Genomic DNA, 25,263 nt, shown 5'->3' on the forward strand with positions numbered 1-25,263 from the left:
AGAGGGGTTATGGGGCTGGAGAGTGCTCAATTTAGTAGTGTCTCCAGTAGTATATATATATATATATATATATATATATATATATATATATATATATATATATATATATATATATCCCTCCAATAAATGCCTTTGCTAAAAAAAAAAACCATCTGAGAGATATGCTAATGCATATGCAAAGTATATTTAAATGAGTCCAACCCCACACTTCCTAAAAGGACTTGCATACCAACTATATAGAGTTGATAACCATAAGCCACCAACCTAATGACTGGAATGGTGTAAGACCCAAAAGGACTAGAACCCACAATCACTTATTTTCTAGGCAGCATCTCTAGCAGTGTGAGCTACAGTAAACCAGTAAATGGGTAGCATCACGGTCACATCATACGTTTGTGCTGCTCAATGCTCACTGCTCACTCGTGTAGCTAATCCATATACAGTATTAGCATATCACACAGGTATCTCAGGTGTGCTCCACAAGGAACATTAAACTGTCAACAAGGAAGTGGAAGGGGTCTGCTTTAAAGGGTAGCTGGGGGGAGGGAGCTACTACAGGTATATGCACTCATTTTGGTGCCACATGAAGGATATGCATGAAGATGGCTACGGTAGAACAGAACAGTGAAAAAAATATTCACTGCACCATCTGCCAGAGTGACAGACAAATACTGAATTGAAATACTTTGATTTAAAATTAATACACCTCTAAAAACTGCAGAAAGTGATTCCGCTGGCTTCCCACAGTGCACAAAGTGTTATTAGGTTGACAAGTCCATAGTAATGGGGTATAGTGACCCAACAGGATCAGAAGTTGAACCCACACAACCTCTGTTATTTAGGACAACAGCTTTAAAAGTAGGCGCTAAACCAGCTGATAGATAGCCCCACTGTCACAGTATTGAGCTCTACTTCTCAGTGAGTGCTCACACCTCTTCAAAGCACTTTACCCTCTTCTGGGATAGAGAAACATATCTAATAAGCAGTTTTCTGCCACAAACCACAGAAGACACCTTACAGTCCATTTATTTGATTAGGCTGTCATGTATTCCAGCACCGAAGGTGCCTTACAGCAGATCAATGCTTAGTAAATATGGCACACTGTCTTTATTCTTTATAAGATTAGAAGTACTAACTCAAGTCACCAGGTCATTTTGTTGTATTACTTTCTCTCTACATCTGCTTTATTTGCTTTACCTTGTTTTTACTTGTGTATGTCTGAAAACCTCTGCTTTATTTCATCTCCCTGGCTGCAAAAACTCAAACTGTAGGCCTCAGTACATATTATTACTTTGAGTTTGAAGTCCTTTCAAGGTTGCAATCAATAAAATAGATATCCCTTGCAGGTATTCCAGTAGTAGACAGTGGTGTACTGCTAGACATCAGTTGGATCAGCTCACACTGCTAGAGCTGCGGCCTAGAAAAACAGTATTGTGGTTTCATGTCCTGTTGAGTCTGACACCAGTACACCATTGCAGTCATCAACTCTATACAGTTGGTGTGGAAATCCTTTTAGGGAATGTGAGATGGACTCAGTTAAATATACTTTGCATACTTTGTATAGCCATTAGCATATCTCTCAAGTGTGCTCCTTTTTCAGCACAGGCATGTTTCCCTAGTTTATTTGGAGGGAGGTTTGAAGGGATATATATCCAACATTACATTTTAAACAGGACATTAACATTCTACTGTCTTGGCCACAACAATACCTGTGCATAGGGTAGTAGCAGAGGCTACACAGCCACCAAATTGTATGGTGTAATTGGACCAGAGTGCTGGAGCTATAATATTTAAGCATGTGTAAATATCTGTCTGAGAGAATACTGTGTGAGTGAGAGAAAGCCTTATATACCTCCCCAGGTGTGTTCTATTTTGGGGACAGGTGTCTCTCCATGTGTTGTATAAAGGTGTGACTGAGGTGGTATATAAGCAACCTTGGACTCTAGAAAAATGTTTCCCTGGTGTCATACATCATCAATAATTGGGGGAAATGCATGGTGCGGTGAAGGGGTAGTCGACACGTAGTGGGGTGTTTGGCATCCCCACAAGGAAGATTAATTTGTTTAAACACTTGAATACGATAGTTGTTAATGCTTTTATGACCACAGTGGTAAACCAATTAATAGATAAAACCTTTCTCAATCTATGTCAGGTATATTTTTCAAATCAATGTATCTCAGACATATTCAATATGGAAGGCAGACATTGGGACTGAATTACTGAAATGAAAAAAAAACTCTACAGTTTTATTGCTATTTCTTATCTCTTTCAGTATTTTTTGTACTCATGCCAGCTTTCTCTTTTCTGGAAAAATGTATATATCTAATTTTTATCGAATACAGCAATATTGGTTTACATTTTTTGAAAGCTCCGGTGATTTTTGTCAGAGGAGAATAAATCTCATATGTGCAGGACAACAATCTATGTTGTAGATTGTCCTGATTAAAAATTAAAAATAAAGTTAGTTGAAAAGACAGTAGTCCAGTATTTTATTTCAACACAATAAAATTGGATTGAGAGCACTGTCTCCCACAGCAGAAAACTTGAATCAAATTTCTCAATTTCATTTTGGTTGTTTTTGTTTTTTTTAAGCAAATTATAAACAATGGCTTTTTTATATGTGGTCTTTTGCTCATTGCACCAGTTCACACGCACAACAGTTGCTTCATTTGGGTGGCAATTTACAGAAAATATTGTCTATATGTTTCTGTGAAATAGCCTGTCCAGATGCCCTCTAACAAACAACAACAAAAAAGCTTGAATCTGGACACAGCTCAAAATCTCTACAAAATCCTTGATAAATAAATAGGGCTGTTAGTTTGGTTCAAACTGTCAGTCCTCCAACTATTTCACAGCTTAAAAAAATGTTAAACGCACCAGATGTCATTATCTGTTATTCATGTTACCATTATGTTCTGGTCTTTACTGAAATCTGTATAAACTTCCATCTGTACATAAATACATTTTAGACTACTCCTGCCTTTTTATATCAGCATCATGCATACTCACAAACACACCTACAGAATGTCAATTCCGCACAATGATTTAATCATTATTACCATTGCTACTACATAAAAGATTGTTATATGGTGCATTTGAATGTGGACAAAGTAATCCACCCAAAAGATTGATGTATATGTAGCACCCCTTCCTGCCTCCTCAGGGAGATTTGGCCGATACAGGTGTTATGGTGCTAACCTGTTAGGCTTACAAGAGGCCTAAGCCTAAGTCCCTTACTATTGGCCAGCCCTACAATACAGTGTAGGGGAACTAGCTGGGGCCTATGAGGGAAAGGGTCTGGCCTAGTCTAGGGGCTTGACTAGCTCCCTGAACACTACCTCTCCCTTCACTGGCTCCGTCAGGACTGAGCACGCCGTCTCAGGACTGAGCATGCCGCAGGAAATCCTGAATGACAGGACCTCCTTTTCCTGCAGCGACAACCTCAAGATTGCCGCTGCCTTATACACAGTCCCTATGTATGTGGCTGCGCCAACCACAACATGGCTGACACAGCTCACTAAACCCTCCCACACAACAGGACCACTGCCAGGGAGGAGGCAATGGAGGATACCCTGCTACATATACATAAAGGTTGGTGCTAAGGGATAAAAAAAATAGTTAGAATATGCAAAATAACCAGAAACATAAGTACTGGGTGCTTGTACTGTAATGGGGTTGCCTAAATCCCTTAAATACACATGTAGAAAAATATGGAATAAAACAGTAGCACTCCAAAATTAGGAAATGTAAAAGCAAGTTCATTACTCACATTATTTATTGACCCTCACTCTAGGGTGTCTTTCTATCGGCTGGTTATCTCCTCGTCTTGTCCCTTTTAAAATCCACTAGATGCAAAACCCTTCCAATACCATCAGTCTCTCTCTCTTTATGGAATTACTTTAAAGCGGGCACGTACCATAGGGATGATTCAACTCAACACTATGAGAGATGCTTATCGGGCCTCAGCGGAAATGTTTATGTACCAAATTCAGAGACCAGAGATTAAAACAGAATGGTAGAGGGGCGAACAAAGGGGGGTGAATGGGGATCTTGAGTTACTAACACTTTGCTATTAAATACATCAGTAAATGGTTAACATTCTTGTGTAGTACCACAGACGGTTGTGGAAAGAACAAATATTGCACCCATTCAAATCAACATGTACAATATGCATACTGTATGTAAATCATGATTGTTACAGTTGTATAAATATATGTGCTTACAGTTGTGCTAAACCATGAATTTGAATAGTAAGTGATATTTAAAGTGAGTGATTGCTGACAATTCGTAGCTAATTACAATTAATTGGACAAAATTAATCCTTTTAAAAGAGGTGGTGTACACACCATACTTGTTAGTACAGAAAATTTATTAAACCATGCAATTAGAATATTAGACAACATTGAAAGAAATGTATATACATGACATACACTCTGTCAATGGCTAACAAAGTAAAATATGAAAAAAGAGAGTTTAAGAAATTACAAAAAGTGTTGAAAATTGGTATATATAATATTGTCAATAAAGGGTGTTTTGTGCTCATTTTTGTGAATGTGTCATCTTTTTATAGGCAAGCATTAATCCTTTCAACCATGAAAGGAAATACTATGTTGATGAATACCATGCATTATTATGTAAGTTAACAACCCCTTACTTGATTTGGGTACCTGCTCCAACCCACAACTTATGTAACTATATATTTGTAGCCATGTATTATTTGCCATCATAACTTTATGTCCATGACATACTTGAAAACAAGAGATAACTCGCAATGTATTATTTCCTGGTAAAACATTTTGTAAATAAATTAAAAAAAATAAAAAAGCGAAAGGCTGTGAGCCAATGCATGTGCTCGCTCGAAAATTTAGCATCATTTTTTTAGCTTTTTTAGTGTCGATGAATTGCCTGTGCAAGTTTCCTCCATCAGTCTGGAGGTGTTGCGCAGAGAGAAGCTGCATCTCCAAGCAATGCTCTTACAGGCCATCGTGTAAACAGAAAAAAATTATGGGAGCACAGGGTCAGTTTGTATGACACAAGAATGTAACAGATTATACTTGTGGCGAATTATACAACAGGATAACATAAGTGAGTACACAGGCTGTAACTGGTTTCTTTAAGAATGTTCCTTCCCCAGCTTTCTTTCTGAATGTCTGGTGACAACTTTTGCATTCGTACAGTATCACGTCTGTCCTCTCCTGGCATACACATGATCCCTCAGACCAATAATCACAATGAGGAGACATTGATTTAAAAGCAGGTATTTGTTTACACATAAAATATCAAAGCACTTACATATTAAACTTGTTTCGCCGGCGACAACACTCTCCAGGTTCACTACGGAACGGCCTTGCCCCTGCTACCGCGTCGGGTATTTTGCTGCTAGAACACAGATCCTCCATAGAGGTACGGTGGCCACCAATGCTCAAAATTGTACACATAACAGAGCTATATCAGTTGAATAATTCCAACTGATCAGATATCTTAAATAAATGGATATAGTGAAGTGTATATCGGACTCTTTAACTCTTAGTTAGAATAATTTATTTATTTATAAAATATTTTACCAGGAAGTAATACATTGAGTTACCTTTTGTTTTCAAGTATGTCCTGGGCATAAACTTATTTTGACAAATAATACATGTTTACAAATACATAGTTACATAAGTGAACAGGGTATACATTATATACATTGCATGCACAGTTAAAGATAATATATATTATAGGCATATGTAACAGTTACAGAACAGATTAAAATGTTAGACAGCTTTAGTTTTGTAAGAACTTAGACTGGTGGTGGCTGTGAGAGTCTCCGGTAGGTTGTTCCAGTTTTGGGGTGCACGGTAAGAGAAGGAGGAGCGGCCGGTACTTTGCTGAACCTTGGGACCATGAACAATCTTTTGGAGTCAGATCTCAGATGATAAGTGCTGCATGTGGTAGGGGTGAGGAGCTTGTTCAGATAGACGTGTAGCTTGCCCAGAAAGTATTTGAAGGCAAGACAGGAGAGATGAACTTTGCACCTAGACTCAAGTGATGACCAATCTAGTTCTTTGAGTTCTTTGAGTTCTTATAATGGCTCTTGTAAATCAATGTAATGCGGTGATCAGCCATTGAAGGTTCCATAATCAGGAGAGGAACATGGATGCTAAATTAACTTTAGATGTCACAGGCCAAATAAATCAATCAGCAAAGAGTTATTTAAACCTCTGGGGATCCGGTACACAGAAAGATCGAGCCTGATGAAGCAGAAGGATCTGGGAAACGCGTAGCTCCGTTCTGTGTACAATGAGACATGACAAGCCTTATATAAGGCCTGTGATATCACATTTGACAGACACATGGTACATCCACCAATTCGATTGGTGGATGTACCATGTGTCTAGGCATCACGTATGACAGTGAATGATTTATCTACCAAACTTACACCCACCAATCTGATTGGTGGATTAACCATGTGATGCATTCCCTTTTTTGGGTGATGTGAAGTCAACCTAAACAGGGAGGGAAGCATATGGTACCTGATTGGTTGTGCTTCCCTCCCTTTAAGGTGACCTCACATCACTAAGGTAATGAAGTGGTTGACCCCTCCCGCAAACCCTTCAGTAGACCTAAACACCCAACTTGGGGGAATTACAAATGTAACTCACCCCCTCTATCACCCAACAAACCAGGTCTTGCTATTTAATCACTTCATTACCTTACCGGTTAGCCACTTGGTAATGAAGATTTATTTTTATCACATACGATTGAAGCAGGGGGTTTCCGGAGCTGAAATGAATGTGGGTCAGCTCTGGACACCCTGGCTTTAATCCTATGTAGTAAAAACAAATTATACTCCTTCATATGCACATCGCGAATCCAATCTCACCACTCTTTAGGTGACGAAAACAGAATAAGCACGTTTAAGCTGCGATGTGCATATCAAAGATACCTGCATAGCAATCACTGGCAAAAAAATATGCGTTTCGGCATTTTTTGAGCTACCGCACTGGTTATCAGAGCAAGAGTGGTAACGCTCATTAAAAGCCATTTCCACGTGATTTTGATATGTTATCAAAGTTTTTTGAATAGCTACACATGCAAAATTACTTGAAAAGTAAACTTAACAAGTCTTAAGTCACTTATCAGAGCTTTCTGAATAGGCCTGTAAGAGGCATGTGCAGATGTACACAGAAGGAGACAGATTTGGGGAAATTAAAACATGGCTTTGTTCAGCCTGTCCCTTTAACAAGGCAAAGCATACAAAAAGAAACCAAATAAACAAACACCTATCCCAGTGTAAGGGCTAACTCACTTCCCAGTCCTTCTCTACAAGACTGGGAGGAAAAGCCCCTTACCAGTCTATCACCCAAAGTCTCAAAAGGCATCTCAATGCAGGTGGCCTTTCATGTCAGTCTCCAGAGTCTGGATAGTTGTCTGCTTGAGGGTCCAGCCTCTGGCAGGGACCTGTATCCTCTGTGTCCGGGCATAGAGGTCTGGTCCCCTTGTGTCTTGCTGTCAGCACACAGTCCTCCTGTTTGCTCAAGAATCCCTGAGTGCAGTTTCAGCAGGAGTTTTAAAACATCTTTTGCTGTCACCTACAGGAGTGTTATAGTTAAAAGTCATTTATTCTCTAGACACCTCACGGATTTTGTCTTATACCCACTGCATGCATGAGTGTTCTCCCATTATAACTCTTTATTGTGATTATAGGATATTTGGACCGGAACTATTGGAGTACCTACTCTCGCCTGTACAGAGTTTTAAACCTGTCTGATTACCAGGTGTAGACTGGTTAATTGTCTAGCTGCAATTAACCAGATCCCTGGTGGTTTCTCAGACTACTGAGGCTTTGTATTGCAGCCTCATTGAGACAGGGTTGCTTCCCTGTTACATATCTCCTCTCTTTGTGGGAAGCTCGGGCTAACCAAGGATGAAGCCCATCCTTCCACTCTCACTCAAGATATACCTACAGCTTGAATGAGAATGGATGGAGGAAGAGAACCCTCAGTGCCGATGGGATTGGAGCCCTTTCTCCATCTTACCAGTGTCTCCTCAAGAAGGAGCTTGACATCAGCACTCTTCAGTCGCTTGAGGAGGATTTTTCTCAAGCACATTGTTTCTTCTGAACGCTTGGTCACGAGATTTCCCCTGCGTCGGGTGATTTTTTTCTTCCCTTAGTTTAGGGTGACTACCTGCATTGGGTTCAGTATCCATGATCACGGGTGGTTCAACCTGGGCAGAGTTTTTATCCATCCTGATTGACCCCCATGGCATCTCAATTTGGTAGTATTGCAGCCTCATTGAGACAAGGTTGCTTCCCTGTTACAAGGCCCCTTTCTATTTTATAGAAAAAAAATGTGAAATCAATCTAACTTCTGAGCAAATAGCCTTCCCCTATTTTTACATATATTATAAGCCACTTCAAACAATCCTCTAAGCAATATACTTAGAAACTACCTAAAGAGATTGTAACTCTCCAGTTATATCTGCTTATAGGTGAGTGAATATAAGAGCTGCCAATTGGAGATAATGGTTATATTATCTACTGCTAGAATTCATATTGTAAGGTTAATAGAGTATTGAGAAACTTAAGAATGTCACAAAGGGTCATGATTACTAAGCATATATACCTATTTGCTAATCTTTATAGAACCTAAAGACTTCTTAAGTCTTTGCACCGTTTAGTTATATGAGCTTGTAATTATTACTCATAGGAACATTCAAGTCCATATGTATAATAAAAATGTTCCTGCTTTTGCAGTATTTGTAGGAATAAAATCAGTATTACCCGGTCATCATCAGATTGGAGTCCAGTTCTAATTTTCCATACGGTATTTCCATTATACAGTACATACATGTAAATTACTGTTATAAACCAGAATGTACTAGGCTTAGAGTTAAAGATTCAATAGTGCAGCAAAGTTTCATGATGACATTATGTCAGATGTTCAATAATTCAAAATAAATGATAATTATATAAAATACTGTAAATACACAATGGAGCATAAATTACTATTTAACAGATCTGGCCTGTTTCCATATAGAACACCAGGAAATGAAAAGCCAGCACTGTTACTATGTTTTTGGTTTATTGGCACATCCTTCCTTGAGAAGAGATTTATCAGCTAGTTTATGTTTTCTCATATAGGCACACACCCATTTAAAAATGTATTTTCCCCTGTGCTAACATTTCCCTCCTCACTCAAAATTATAGTGTTGTCCCAGACACACCAGTAGAAATGGTAAAAACAAGTAAAAACAAATGGTGACAATCTGACAAACTTTATTTACTTTTCCTTGTTTGCTGTAGCCACTAGTATTCCTACTGATTAAAGTTTGGTCAGCGTGGGATCTCTGGTGCTTAATACGAAACACAATGTTCAATAAACAAAAATGTTCTTCTTCTCTATGTAGCCAGGACTGGTTCCTGGGCTACCATTCTGGCCTTCTCCTGACAATAAGAGAAACAGAGAAAGGACAAGGCGCACAACGCACATCGTGAATTACAGTTAAAAAGTTAATTTTACTAGAAAATAATAAGTTCTGCGTACATCAAAGTGTATAAAATCAAGCATTGGATAAGTGGGGTTACCACACAGGGGGACAGCTGGACTCGTCTGACTTCATCCACTATCAGGAGAGGAACCGGAGACCAACGATCATCCGACCAGGTAGGGGGGCCCTCTGGATCCGTGGAGGGCACTCGCTCCGTTCCTGGATGCTGAGGTGTTGAATCTGCAATGTGAATATGCACACAGGTCCCACACTCCCACCGGAGTGTGTTTCAGCTCATTTCTTAACTATATTTTATAGTATATTATCTTTTATCCACCCCTTCCTGTCCCTTGTGTCAGTTATCCCTGCCTGATTCATTCTGTGCCTCCCTGGATACCGTGCGGCGCTTTGTGCTAATACTGTGGACACTGTAGACATTGCCCTGGGCTCTGCATTGAAAGAGCAACCAGTGACGTCATCAGCGGGCGTCCCACAAGGCGCAACGGCGTGCTGTCGGCGTGTAGCAGTGGAAGGCACCAGCAGAGACGACTGCACTTGCTCTTGGGACCTGTGTGCATATTCACATTGCGGATTCAACACCTCAGCATCCAGGAACGGAGCGAGTGCCCTCCACGGAACCAGAGGGCCCCCCTACCTGGTCAGATTATTGTTGGTCTCCGGTTCCTCTCCTGATAGTGGATGAAGTCTGACGAGTCCAGCTGTCCCCCTGTGTGGTAACCCCACTTATCGAATGCTTGATTTTATACACTTTGATGTACGCAGAACTTATTATTTTCTAGTAAAATTAACTTTTTAACTGTATTTTACGATGTGCGTTGTGCGCCTTGTCCTTTCTCTGTTTCTCTAGTTCCAGGGGTGTCGAGCCACCCCCCAAGAAAGGCTGCAGATGCACCATTTGTGCACTTACACCTATAAGGTCATCACTATTGTTTAATATACACTGTATTCACATTTGTGTACTATATCACTATATCACGTTATTAGCTGCGCACTATCACTCTTTTTTGTTCCTGGCAATAAGCCCTGGTAAAAGCAGGCTGCCAGGAAGTAATCATGGGTTTTCCCCACACACAGCAGCTTCAGTGAGCCACAGGTGGGACTATGCCTGTGTGTGGCCAATCAGGGCTTCAGACATGGTGCCTTCTTCCCTTGTACTTAAGGAGCTGTACACCCCAAATCTAGTGACTTGTCTATACCCTTGAGAGAAACAGATAATCACCCAGAAGTGCGGATAGGTTGTGCACTTATTGCCTTCTCCCCTTGGGGAGTTAGGAGTGAGACCATACCCCTTACTCCATCTGGAAGTAAGGGAAGAACAAGGACTGAGTAAGGGAAGTACAAGGACTGCTTCAAGGCCCCTTGGCCTGGAGTGGAGGTCCAGGGTACATCCTGAGGGTGAAGCCCCACAAACTGCTGTAACCACTGTGTGAGCTGTGTATTCTGACCATCTACAGGTGTACAAATAAAATGATACTGTTAAAGATATCCTTCCTGCCTGAGACTGCAATCTATCAGGGGGGAGTGGAAGTAAGTTCTCTTGCAGGGATTGTCTCCACATCCCTGGGGCCTGCATGAGATGGAGGCGCTGTCACCGTGAGAAAGAACCACATTCTTTGAATCTTATGCATTGTTGTGCTAACGTAAACCTATGCCTATGCTAGTGAGAACTACAACGGCCATGTTTTTGCATAGATTTAGTTTTGTTTAAGGTGACTAGACACATCGGTTTGACCAGGACAGTACTGGTTTTTGAGCACTTGTCCGGGTGTACCAAACGCTGAGTAAAACGTCTAATTTGTACCAGTTTTGAAATTGCCGCTTCCAAGTCTTTGGCAAATTCAAAACTGGTACAAATGAGATGATTTAGTTCTTAGCAGCAGCCCGGATTTCACTACCAGCACTTCCACTGTCAGCATCGGATGTTGGGCCTCGTCCCCAAAGTAAAATTCTTGTGTGTTTTTTATTTTTGGAGGGGGTGTGTATTTCTTGGTGGGGGAAGAGGTGTGTGGGGTGGGGTGCATGTGAGGTATGTGTGTGGGGTGAGGGTGGGGACGGGGGGTTGAGTGTGAGGATGGGAGGGGGAGTGACTGAGTGTGATGAGGGGGGATTTGAGAAGAGGGTGGCATTGTGTAAGTCTAATAGGGTGTGTAAGAGTTATAGTGTTGAGTTGAAGGAGTGAGAGGGAAATGTGAGCGAAGAGGGAAAGAGTGGGGTAATAGGGGGAGAGTGATATAGAGTGGGGGGGGCTGGAGTGAGTGCGTGAGTGAGAGATGATTAATAAATAATTTTGAATGTTGTCCCTTTGAAAATATGGTCACCTTAGTTTTGTTGATATGCTTTAACCTCAGGGAAAATAACGTCTGTTTATGTTTTAGGTAATGTGACATTATAATCTCTGTGGATCTGGACCTACGTTTATATTTTTTATGCTTATATATAATTTTTTGTCAAAAACCTTGATATAAACAAGCATCGTATATATTAAAGCTTTATACATATGATGCATAATTTGTTACTAGAAATACATTTTTATACACTGCATCATGTTTAATACCTGACTGATACAATTTAAATAAAAACAGAATTATTTGGGGGGTTTATTTATAACTAGTTTTAGTCAATATTAATTATTAGCTTCATATTTATAATAGCCATTATGTGAACACATTGTCTTAACTTAAATAATGAAACATCCACACTGTGCCAAATATATGTTTGGTTGATACATAGTAACATAATTCTGTGATAAAACTATTTACTGACTTATTAGTATTTCATGACAAGTTGAATTTGGCGGGCACAGAAACATTGTTTTTATAGTACATACAGATGCAGTACTCCGTTCGGGTCCTGCCTCCAGGGACACTCCGTTGGCAGTCCGTTGGCAGGGGAATATATGCATCCCCGTGGCACGCTGTCACCCACAATGGCTTTAAAAAAGACGGGCAAAGCCTGCACGTGCCTCGTGCGTGCAACGTGCGGGGGAGGAGGGGGGTCCCGTGCGGGAGCTGCGAGGAGGGTATGTCTGAACCGGAGACTTCATCTGTACTATCAACATCTGTACATTTAGTGCAGTCCCTTTGTGTGTGGCAAAAAAAAAAAGGAAAACAATCCTTCTTGATTGTTAATATAGACATTTCAGGTTATACCTAGGAGCAGATTTTAAATGAATTGTCTGAGCACCAATTTTTGGGCAAAAAAAGTTGTTTGTGACACTTAGGATTACAAATGTTTTCACCTTAGTATGAGTTACTACATGACAATTAAAAAAAAAAATCTTCACATATGATTACTATGTTTTGTAATAAGGATTTGCTTAGTAAGTTAACTTATCTTACTAAATTATAAGCGATCTAAAATGATAATGTACAGTAGCGGTTATACGGTTGAGCGAGACTGCATCTTTAACAGAAAAGGTTTTTTCTTGTACCGAGAATAAGCAATTGATTCATTTATTTTCTACCTTGCGAGCCAAATCTAAACTGACAAACTTGTCTTCAATAATAATAATATCATGGCAAAAATGAACATTTGTTTACTATTGTTTCAAAGTTCAGAAGATAATGATGTGCTCTACCTTTGTTTCAATTCATGTATCATTAAAAAAAAGCACCTATTTAACATTGAAAACAACAGATGGTAAACTTTACCTTTTTATTGATAAATAACCAGAAAGGTCAGGTTAGAGATAAAGTCTTGTTTCTAAGGCTCACTCGCAATACAATAAAGAACTGCTATTGTTTTACTTGGTTTCAAATTTACTATTAAGTGTTGGATTGGGAATCAGAAAAAATACAATCCTTTGATAATGTGCAAAGGATGTTGTGAGCTGTAATAAAGTAGGTAGCATTTGCATATTATTTCTGCCAATTATTCCTCTCAAGTCACATTTTGTCCCCTTAATGTATTAGTTGCCTTGCTTTCATTACCATACGCAATGCAGAAGCAACACAAAGAGGAGCACTATGTCTGTGACTACATAAACGGGTAGAAAATCTAAAATGTTATACGTCATAATATGTGTTCATAGGTCACCTACTGTATGTCTAAAGTAAGACGACAAGGGGCCAAATGCACAGAGCTCAGTTACATCAAGGCAAATAACATGACATTATCTAAATACGTAACAAACGTTCGTTTCCCTGGGTTTAACAGGTATCCACAAAGCTAAATATATACAAAAATAACAGCACTTAGTTATCTCATTTGCATAGGCTAAACTAGATGTGACATTAGTACTGCCTTGTATTATCTTCAAATAGCATGGTGTTAAGGCTTTCTTACCCAAAGCTATGGTCTTACACTTATCCCGAGACTGTAAAAAACCTATTTCAGGGTCTGGATGTGAGTAACTCCACCTTTAGCTATGACCTAAATAATGTACTGTTAAATCCCTCCATTAACTATACTGGAGCTCAGGGGATAGGCGTTGTTAAAGGGAACACCTCTTTTGCATATCATTAGTATTAACATCCCTTATACTGTAGTAACACAAAGGGCGTGTTATGGCTGAAAACAGCACTTAACGCAGCGTTGGTGAAGAAGATACCTTTTAACACTTAACGAGGCGTTAACTTAATTAACGTCTAATTAAATCATTAATGGACCTGGATCTAGGCCAAGATTTCTATTCCTTAAGGGGCTGTTACAAATGTAACACACATGAACAGCATACTGCTATGGCAGCAAGAATAACATAAAATAAAATAAAACATATACAAGTTTTAAAGCAGCAGTCCGTGCTGATTGCCATTTTATTTTTTTATTTACCTTAAAATGTATTTTTTTCTGGTCCTTTCCAAGACTGTTTTTATTGTTAATATGTTATTTGAATCAGGAGATATACTAAGTAAAATATGACACATTTGAGAGTTTAAAAGGAAGCCGCCCTCAGAGTCCATTGCATTCTATAGGTTACAATGGTAACTCCAGAAGATCAGCACATGCTCAGGGGGGAAGATGCTAACATTATATCAGTTAAACAAATATATGCTTTTGGGGAGGGAGATTGTTGCTTTTATTTGTAATAAAAAATGCATTTTGTTGTAACTCCATCAGTGCATCTGGGTTTATGATGCACTTGGGATTAATGCTAAGCATGGCCACTGGTGCAGTAAGGGTTAAGTGTGTTGTATTTTATTATAGAAATAGTTCGTAGCTGTACTTAAGGGCAGTGCCGCCCCAAATTTAGGGAGTGCCTCTCCCCACTGAGAGAAGCAGGTCGCACACATGGATCCTGAACTTGGGGCCATCCGTGTTCCTCTTTGCCTTGGGGGAGAGTGAGTGTGGACCTATACCCTGACTCCTGATAGGGGAGTCAGGAAGAGCTAGGACAGCTGCAGGGGGGCCCTGACCTGTAGTGGTTGTCCATCGACCATCATCCAGTGATTAGCTGATCCTGAGAAGCTGTGATTGGGCAGACCGCTGCGGTGTTGTTGTGAAATCAATAAAGACTGTTCCTGTTTGCATATACCTCCTGCCTGGATGTGATCTTACTGGGAGGAGAGGGAATATTTCTACCGTAGGAGTTCACCTCCATTAATCTTGGAGCCTACGGCAGATGGAGGTGCTGCACTGCTAGAGAACCATGTGGGTAACGTACCCCAGAAACCTGATTCTGTGTCCCTGTGACCACTGGCGAACAGCTCAGCCCTCCTGTTATCCGCAGGCATCATGCACCACACGACAAGTAATTGCAGAATCTCCCAGAGGGTGGGGCAAAAACACTGTTACATTTGGAGGCGCTGCTGAGATGCTGCTCAACAGGACAGGTTTTCAGCGATGCAAGGCTGGAAGTAATAAGGTACGCTTCCAGATCAAGTGCTGAAAGAAGGAGGGAGGCTAGGTATAGTGTACAGGTGACCCTGACATACCATAACCAGGGACCAGATTTCCCCGCCAAGGAACTATGCTGTAGACTGCCCATCGGGTGAATGGTCTGGAGACACAAGGGCTATTGCTATTCGGAGTCGCCCTGAGGCTGGTAGTTGGGATGCCGGCAGCCAAGTGAGGCAGCGTAAGGTACTGATGAGGAGTGTCTTAGGAGGGGTGCCTGACGTAATAGGTGCCTAGACCCCTCTGCTGGAAGAACTCGCAGAGTACTGCTAGCTGTAGCCAGATCATGGAACCACAGGGTGCTTGCAATGGACTGTAATCGTGTGCAGTGTCTCACGAAAGAGCTTTGCTAGCCAGGGGTATAACTTACTCTTTGTAGACTGCTAATCTATGTGCTGTATGGAATTACTGGAAATTAATTCCTGCCAGAATCTTGCAGACCGCGTGGTCCAGCAGCAAAATACAGAAAATGGTGTTGCCGCTTTATTGTGGAGTGGCACGAAAGCCATAACTGCACCCTTTTTGTGCTGCTTAGGACTTCTGGTTCCACCAGAGGGAGCAGACAGTGAGGACATTGTGCATATGTGTGGGGCTGCAGATGACGTGCCTGCTCTCTAGGTCAGGGAGCCTGTCATAACTACTCAGATTCGACCCGTATGTGAACTGTTTCATGATGGTGTCCGGCCTCCGCCGACCGCCATAAGGTTGTACCAAACGTGGATGCTGAACCACGTGCTATTGGGTGCAACCTACTCCCGGGGACTTGGGATCCACCTATGGCGCGAAAACCAGGGCTCCACCCCAGCGATGTGACTGGCTCAGTTGGGAGCCAGAGCCATACCTTGCCTTTATATGCCCCTCCTCTAAGGGAGGACAACCCTCTGTCCCCCAGAGGGAAGGGACACGAGGACAACCAATGCCGAATGACTCCTACCCTTAAGGAGGAGCTGGGTGTGGCTGACCGCACCCTCAGTTCTTTGGAGACACCGACGTCGGAGGAGCTACCCTACCTTCGCTCCTGCCTCCACCCACTTTATTCAGGCCCAAAATGGGCCTATTTCTCTCTGCCAGGAGGATTCCTGGAAGTAACAGTTGGTGAGTCTCAGTGCCTGTTGTGCCTGTGACGTAATTGTGATTACCCGGGTGGCGATCCGGTGTGGGGCACTACTTGCCCAAGGTGCGTGGCTAACTACTTCCTGCCCATGCAACCAGGGTCTATGGATTTTGATTTCAAGGATCCGTCCGGCTCCGATACCGAGCCAGATGCTGATGCGCCTAATTTGTCGTGAGCGATTAGAGAGGACCTAAGGGCTCTAAAGACTGCTAATGGGGGTCCTTATGTCCCAATGGTTCCAGATCCAGTTCCCGACAAGGTACCAGATACGGTTTGCGGGCCGTAACCAACTCATGTACAGCTAGAAGTGCTCCTGATTACAGCTCTATCCAAAGAGGAGCCGGGACTCATGAGGGCGCGGCCAAAGAGATGGAGGGGCATCCCCTTTGCAACAATTTCCTTTGGCCTGTTCGGCGTACCAGTATCACGATCGGAGGGTACCAAGGTTCCAGCACAGCAGCAGAGTGATGAGAGACCACCTCTTAGTTCCAGCAGGAACCGATGGAGACTTCCGGTGAGAAGGCCTTGGACGGCCATGACCTCTAAGCGGAGGACGACGGCAACACATTCCCTCTAAGACCAGATGTCGATGCACTTCCTGTGCAGCCCCCAGGAGCCCATGAGATATTCTGGTGAGGATGTCACTACTATTGCGACTGCTAGGGCAGATGAGGAAAATCTGATCCCTGCTCTGGTGAGTACCGCCGCCTTACCAGGCACTGACTTGGGATGTTTTATCCATTCTATACAGGCACGCCTGGATGAACTTAAGACAAAGACATTGACCCCGGTGTGTGTGCCTGTGCCGGATGCCCCCGAGATGATTCGGACACTCGACCCGGTACAGGAAAATTGGGGGTCCCATGGTTCTAGAGAAAATTGGGATTCTGAGGTCTCAGATGAGAATTAGTGTAGTGCAGAAGGAGGGGATGACAAATCCAGGAAATGCTTTAAAGAATTGTCTTGGCATGAAACTCCCAGATCCCTAGCATCAATGCCTAAAGTATTGCCTGGTTGTGGGTGTTCAGTATGCTACCAAGAATATCGTAATATTCTCGCTTTAAACCAAATGAATCATGCCGTGTGCAGACCACCCTAAGGGGTTATTTTCAGTTCCAGTGCCCGACAGTAACTAGTCAACAAACCAGAGCCTGAGCATTACTAATAAGTAATAGGTTCTCCATGTTGGGAGGAATCTGGGTAGATAATGGAATGCTGCATGTAATTATGTTCTACAGTATTGCCACAAGTATGTATCATGTGTTGTAATGAGTAACATACTGTATTATCTCTACTATTCTGTAGGCTATACATTGAATGATGGTGCCTACGAAATTTAGGGTCCAAGCAGGCAGTTGGAGTTTCCACCAGAGGGAGAATGTAGTCATTCCATCTGTGGCTAATAACCTGCCCTACTCCTGACAGTAAGCTAGAATCTGGCTGCAAGTAGTCAACATGGGGTTTTCCCCCTCCTTGGAGCTGCACTTGAGTGACAGTGGAAGGCGGTGACATCAGGCCTGAGCATGTCCAATCATGGGACAGACCTGATGCCCTCTTCCTAGCTGTACTTAAGGGTGGTGCCGCCCCAAATTTTGGGAGTGCCTCTCCCCACTGAGAGAGGCAGATCGCACACAGTGAGTCTGAGATTGGGAACTTCCCTGTTCCTCTTCCCTTTGGGGGAGAGCGATTGTGGACCTATACCCTGACTCCTGATAGGGGAGTCTGGAAGAGCTAGGACAGCTACAGGGGCCCTGACCTGTAGTGGTTGTCCAGGGACCATCATCCAATGGATAGCTGAGCCTGAGAAGCTGTGATTGGGCAGACCACTGCTGTGTTGTCGTGTAATCAATAAAGACCGTTCCTGTTTGCATATACCTATACCTCCTGCCTGGGTGTGATCTTACTGGGAGGAGAGGGAATATTTGTATCATTGGAGATTGCCTCCATTCATCTTGGAGCTTGCGGCAGATGGAGGCGCTGCACTGCTAGAGAACCATGTCGGTAATATACCCCAGAAACCTGATCCTATGTTCCCACTACCATCGGCGGACTGCTCAGCCCTCCTGTTACAGCAGGTATAATGCACCACATGACCAGTAATGTCAGAATCTCCCAGAGGTTGGGGGAAACACTGTTACTCTAATGTAGCCCCCTTCTAAAACCAGGACTATTTTAGCATGCAGGCTAGGGCGGCACTCTGGCAGTGTAGGGGTTAAACCCATTACACATGGTCCTGCATGTGAGCTGGCTCAGAGATAAGATACAATGTTGCAGATCCCAGGCATATTAGGCATGGCTCAGAGCTAGGAAAGTTCTAGTAGGCCATGTGACCGGTGGGGGGACAGATTGTTACATCATGTTTTTCCAGAGACAGAGAAGGGGAAAGGTTGACACCACCTGGGTATAAGAGGTGAGGACCCACCCTAGAGAGAGAGTGTGTGCTGGGGCAGACTTGTGCTAGGTGCAACAGAGGTTCCCATGCTGAAGGGAGCAGGGCTATAGCTAGGTTTAAGTAGGGACCTGGGGCTGAGCCTACTCTATCCAGGGTCCGGGTGGGTCCTGGGAGGAACTGCAGGCAGAGGGTAGAATGGGAACTTCTGCAAGAAAGACATGCTGAAAACCTGTCCTGTCTATGCTGTGTGGTATGCTGATCTTGCTGACAATAAAAGCAAGCATCCTGTTTTAGAAGTTCCTGGCGCATTTTTTTACTTACTCTACTCCTCGCTACAGCCTTGGCCGGGATCCACTGGAGAAGCCCTGAGACAAAGGTAAACTGGCTGAACTACACTACGCTGAAGCAGGTAGAAATCCTGTTGGCAGTGTTAGAGAGAGACTGATTGTGTGTACACCCTATCTTCTGCAGCCAGGTGGGGGTAGGGGTGTTACACTAATAATACAAAATCAGAGATTAGTAATACGCTTTTAAGAAAACACCATTTGTTAAGCTAAAAAAAGATAGGATATGCAGTCATATTTCTTACTTTGCTTTAGTAAATGTTGTATATTTTTTCCAATCTCTATATGTATCTAAAGACAGCATATATCCATACAGTTTGTGGTAAAATAACATCCTCATAAGAAGATCTACAAAACTTTCATGTTGGCCCAGGAATTTATATTCTACCACATAAAACAGTATAGCATTCTTATCAATAGCAGTGAATGTTCTCACAATCATGGGTATGTCCATTCAGTACAGTATCATTGTCCAGTAGGAATATATAGCCTCACCATGCACAAAACTATATGCCAGGACTTTTCAAGTATACTATCAACATTTGTTTTAATCCTTGACAGGAGTAGGGCAGGTTAGTAGCCACAGATGGCATGAAAAATGAACATACACTGGATCAACTTGTCCTGCTGTCCAGGGTTTACTGTCCCTTAGTTATCAACCTTTCTACAGGTTCCATCTGTAAATCCTACACAAAATGCTAAAGGTACAGCCCTCCACAAAGATAAGTGGTGAAGTATTTTTGGATCCCCACAGATAACCACATAAGCCATTGGTTCTAAGTCCGGCTCACCTTCTATAGATTTCAAGATTTACCTACAATTAACCCTTAATTAACCCATTAGACTAGCTCTAATTATCACTAATGAACTTGATTAGGTATGTGTTGCACTGGACACTTGACCTGTTGGTGGCTCTTGAGTACTGAATTTAAGGGATTATGTTTTAAGTATTATGATGGTCATTTATTATCTGTTTGTTATCTTACGTGGCTAAATGTACATGTGCATTACAACATTTTACATGACTTCCAAACCACTCATATTAAAAGATTTGAAATAATCTGAATGAGGTTGAAGGAGCGACTCAGTGAGTAAAGACTCTGGCTGACTGAGTTTGAAGCAGCGGAACTTGGTTCAATTCCCAGTGTCAGCTCCTTGTGACCTTGGGCAAGTCACCTTATCTCCCTGTGCCTCAGGAACCAAAAACATAGATTGTAAGCTCTACGGGGCAGGGACCTGTGCCTGCAAAATATCTCTGTAAAGCGCTGCATAAAACTAGCAGTGCTATACAAGAACAAACAATTATTATTATTATAAATAAAAGCAGCACATTGAGGATTGTTATGGTATTGTTCTCCATATTTATTGGACTTTCTGTTTTTCTGTTTGGTGATAGACTTCAGGGGGTAAAGATTTTAATTAATTACAATGTATTGGTTTCCAAATTCAATGGGTAAATTGCGGGACAAGTTTTACAATGTTTAAGTTTTGATTTCACATCACACATTAAACATTGTTTTTAAAGTAACCGAATATCAAATGTGCTAGTGATTCTGGGACCATTATATTTTTTCATTTAGTTTAAAGGCACTAATATGTCAATTCAGTGAAATAAATACAAACCTTTGTTTGTACAGTATTACACTTAACTGCTAATTTCTCATACACATGGTACCAGAACATGCAAAATATGCATTTGACCTACAAACTGTATGTCTTAAGTCAGGAGTGCTCAACTCCAGTCCTCAAGCTCCCCTAACAGGTCAGGTTTTCAAGATATCCCAGCTTCAGCACAGGTGGCTAAATCGGAGACTCGGTCAAAGGCTGATCCTCTGAGTCACCAGTGCTGATGCTGCGACTGATTGAGCCAACTGTGCTGAAGCTGGGAAGTCCTGAAAACCTGGCCTGTTGGGGGGGCTTGAGGACTGGAGTTGAGCACCACTGACTTAAGTCAATCTACAATAATATTTTCTAATAATGTGTAAAGGTTTGAAGTTGGTCTGGAGTAGTAGCTGAGATGTATAAAAGTGTTGCAGGTGTACCAAGCCGTAGATCTAATTTGCACTTGTTTAACATGATAATCTTTCTCTAGCACAATCTTGACATGAATGTGTATTCTATTAAACAGATACATCGGTAGATAAAAGCATATAACAAAAATACAGTAAATACAACATTTATATTTCATTTTTAGCTGGATGCTGGGAGTTGTACAGAGAACACAGAAGGAAAGAACTACTCTGGAGATGTCTCTGTGCCAAGCCCTAAAATCAAGGTTCATTCAAGAGATATAAAAAAGGAACTGATTACGTAAGTTTACAATAAAGTATATTTTACTGAATTGAATAATTAATTTGAGATGCACAAAACTTGTGATAACAGAAATGCTTTAGGGACCAAATGATATGAGGCTGGTGAACAATAGACTTATAGCATTATAAATCACATTGAATGGGTAAAAATTATGCAACCTGGTGACACTAAAGACTTTTATGCTGATAGCCACCAGGCACCAATACAACATACAATACATGTATACAATCTTGTCCATGAGATATTAAAACTTTGTTCATCTGATTTTACACAAGGATCGGGCGCTTCTTTTCTCTTTTTCTCTAATATGTATATATACATAAACACACAAAGTGTTAAAAAAAAAAAAAGCAGGACTACTTTTATTTTACGTTATTCCTTGCAGAAAAATCCCTACATTTTCAGGAAAAATTGATCAATTATAGGTCTGTCACAAGAGACTATTACATTTAAGAATTATTTGATAATTTAATACATATTCTTTGAAATTGGCGACAGCATGATGATCTCATCAAGTGCATACTGTAGTTAGAGAATAGTGTTTAGCGAAGAAGATCCGCACGTTATAAAGTGATTGACACAAAGCAAGAATTATGGTCCAAAACGCTTACATAAAATATAAATCCTGATGAAGGATGGTCTCTAGCGAGACTGAAAAACGAATTTGTGTCGTTAAGGAGTGGGAGCAGCAGGATCAATGCATTATCGATTATGCAAACAAACAGTGGCGTTATCGTCTTTGGACAGGCGTTTTAGCAGGCCGACATTTTGAACACATACTTTGAACTTAAACGTTATATTAATCTTAGTGCTTCAATTAGATTACAACAGTTTACGAGCTACAGAAGAAAAAACTCCTGTTTCTCGTTTAATGACCATGAACCTACCGTAGTATATCTGGTATTTGTTGACATTTACTTAACATCAGTTGTTTGTCTACAGTGTGCTAACAGACCTACAATTGTGCACATTTTCATGGGGATTAAGCGAGAAATTTATCAAACATGATGAAAAATGTAAGGGGTCCCTTTTTCCTGAACACAGTGTAAATATAAATGTAACTTCACAAAGTATTTACCCAAATATACAATAAAGCAGTAGTCATTAGTATATTAAAACAAATAAATAAAGATGGCTGCTTTAAAGATGATATTTACATATATGTAAAAATGTAGTAACAATTTAAGGTTTTGTTCCTTATTTAGTTTGGTTATTCATTAACAATACAATTTCATATTTGCATCACTCTTTCATTGTTTCTCTAGGTAACCCCTCTTCTTTTTCCTCTGTAAATATATTGAGGGGTGCCGTTTAGGACTCTGTTCTGGGACCTCTCCTCTTGGCTCAGTGACCTTATTTGCTCCTTTAGGTATCCCCTTTATGCAGATGATATACAGATATATATGCCTTTATACCTGTAGTTAAGTCCTGCCATAAAACACCTTCCAGCATTATAAGGTGTCTTCTGGCACCTGATGGTGTCTTAATCACTGCTTAGTAAATGTGGGCCTATATGTCCAAGACTGAGCCTCGCAATCCCATGTCAGGCTTGATATATTGACACCTTTCATATAATTGTTGATAACACTACCATGCATGCTATCCCCCCCAAGTACATCTATGTACTCCTTATATTTCTAAATGCCTCCCAACATACTTTGATTGTAAACTCTTCAGAATAAGGACTAATGTAACCCTGCATTTACTTTTTAAGTATTATGTGAATTTTGCCTATCCATATAAACATTTTACCCGTACTATTTATTGAAAAAAAAAACATATATCTGTAAAGCGCTACATACATTGGTATTATATAAATAAAAAAATGTATACAATATAAAATACAATGCAGATAATTGGTGTTACCATAAACAGAATGATTTACAATAAATTACGCTATCACTGTTTTTACAAGGTTTAACTTCTGATACATATGGTGCCATCTTGTGGAACATTTCAGGATTACACACATCCTTAAAGATTATGACCCCATATAACCCATTTCTCATTAGATACACGTTCAAATGAAACTATATTATGATTTTGGAATGTATATTCACTGACAAAAAAAATACAAAATAATAATGCATTTTTTTTCAACTTTTTTCAAAAGGCATAGCAGACAGTCGTACATTTTCACCCCTGAATTCTCTTAAGTGAATGTCTTTGCCAAACCTCATGACAAAACAAAAACAAACAAAACATGGAAACACATAAAACCACGGGTGGGGAGAAAGGGGGAGGGGAACGGGGAGGCGAGCCACCAAGTTTTCTTGTATCGTGGTCCCCATAAAGGGATCTGTTCTCTGCGACTTTCCCATTTTCATCCGCAGTTTCTTGGCATGCTTAACTGATTACCTGAAACCTGTGCGAACCTTAGACCCGACCTCTGTTCCAAATACAAGGCCCGCTACCAATAATCAAAGCTTTCTTTTTTTAAAGCGCGTTCTATGGGAAATATTAATCTGATTTGTTAACTGTCTTCGACTTGAATGGTAGTTAATATGCAGTCACAATTTAATTAATTTATTCCTATAGCTTAGTGTGCTCAAGTAGGTCTAAGTGTTGCAAACACCAAGGATGAGCGGTTACACTAGGACTAGCCTGCACCTTTTTCACTTTATAATAACAGTCCAGTAAATTGCAATAGAAAATCACCACTGGATCATTATTACAGTGCTGCCATGGAGATAGCTGGCACGTACAAATATGGACATTTATTTTTAAAATCCACCCACAAGACAAATATACATATTTGGCACATTCACAACCAAGGTGTAACAATTCATATACTTTAGGTAAACAAACAGGGGCCTTCAAATTATTTACTGTATAAATATACAGAAGATTGTGAGAATGCCCTCCAAAATTGTAAGTACTAAAAAAAAAAGTTTTTCTGGGGTGTAGCTTTGACCACCTGAGTGGTGGGGCACACTGATACTTTAGTGGGGCACTCTGATACTTTAATGGGGCACTGAAAACAAACAAGAAGAAGTGATAGGTCCCGCAAGACAAGACCTACAGAAACTCCAAGCTCTTAAATGTGGGTACAAAATGATTCCTTTATTAGATAAACAATGGACGAGGAAATTACTGACAGACAACGATAAAAACACTAAAAAACATTTAGTGGACCGTCAATAAACCTTGATGGTTCAAACAATGTAAATATATGTTAATGAAATAGTAACATATATGTGTATATATAGTATGTAGCCACAATAGAGCTAAACAAACTACCATCAAAGGCAGACCACACGGCTATCCCAGGAATGGGAAAGGGAGCAGGTAGAAAAACACTCCCAACCAAACTACAGACACAGCTTGCTTCAAAGTAATAAACAGCAGTAAAGCATGGCATTTAAAATGAAATGCAAACAGATAGCTACATGTGATACAAAGCAGTAACCTACATAAAACTGTAGCAATAGTGGAACTAGGACATGAAGAAGATGTGCAATGACATTCCTAACTTGCAACAGTATCACATCTCTATTCCCAATGACAAAAAAAGACGGTGTGAAACAGCGCTACAAATAATAGATAATACACTTAATATAGTGGAAAAACACTGGCAGCCAGGTAAATACTGCTAGTACAGTCAGTCAGGGAACAGAGGAAATAAGAGGATACCGGCGCCACAAAAAGTAATGAAAAGTCCAAACTGGGTGTACAGTCCAAATGGAGTCCTAATACAACTGGTGATGAAGGAATCACCAGTTACATCTCTATTCCCAGAACATACTCTATTAAGTATCAAAAAACAATGC

General features: G+C 40.9%; 1 protein-coding gene across 10 annotated transcripts in view; it reads left to right on the top strand.

Moving 5' to 3' along the window:
- The window catches only part of ST18 (ST18 C2H2C-type zinc finger transcription factor), a 235,555-nt gene that overhangs the window by 174,084 nt on the left and 36,208 nt on the right, over positions 1–25,263 (top strand). For all 10 annotated transcript variants that reach the window (XM_075584429.1, XM_075584458.1, XM_075584439.1 and 7 more), the window contains one exon: positions 21,375–21,490. In XM_075584429.1, coding sequence (XP_075440544.1) covers positions 21,375–21,490 — 116 coding nt within the window. The remainder of the gene's footprint in view (positions 1–21,374; positions 21,491–25,263) is intronic.

This window comes from Ascaphus truei, chromosome 2 (genome assembly GCF_040206685.1).
Source record: "Ascaphus truei isolate aAscTru1 chromosome 2, aAscTru1.hap1, whole genome shotgun sequence".
Lineage (NCBI taxonomy): Eukaryota > Metazoa > Chordata > Amphibia > Anura > Ascaphidae > Ascaphus > Ascaphus truei.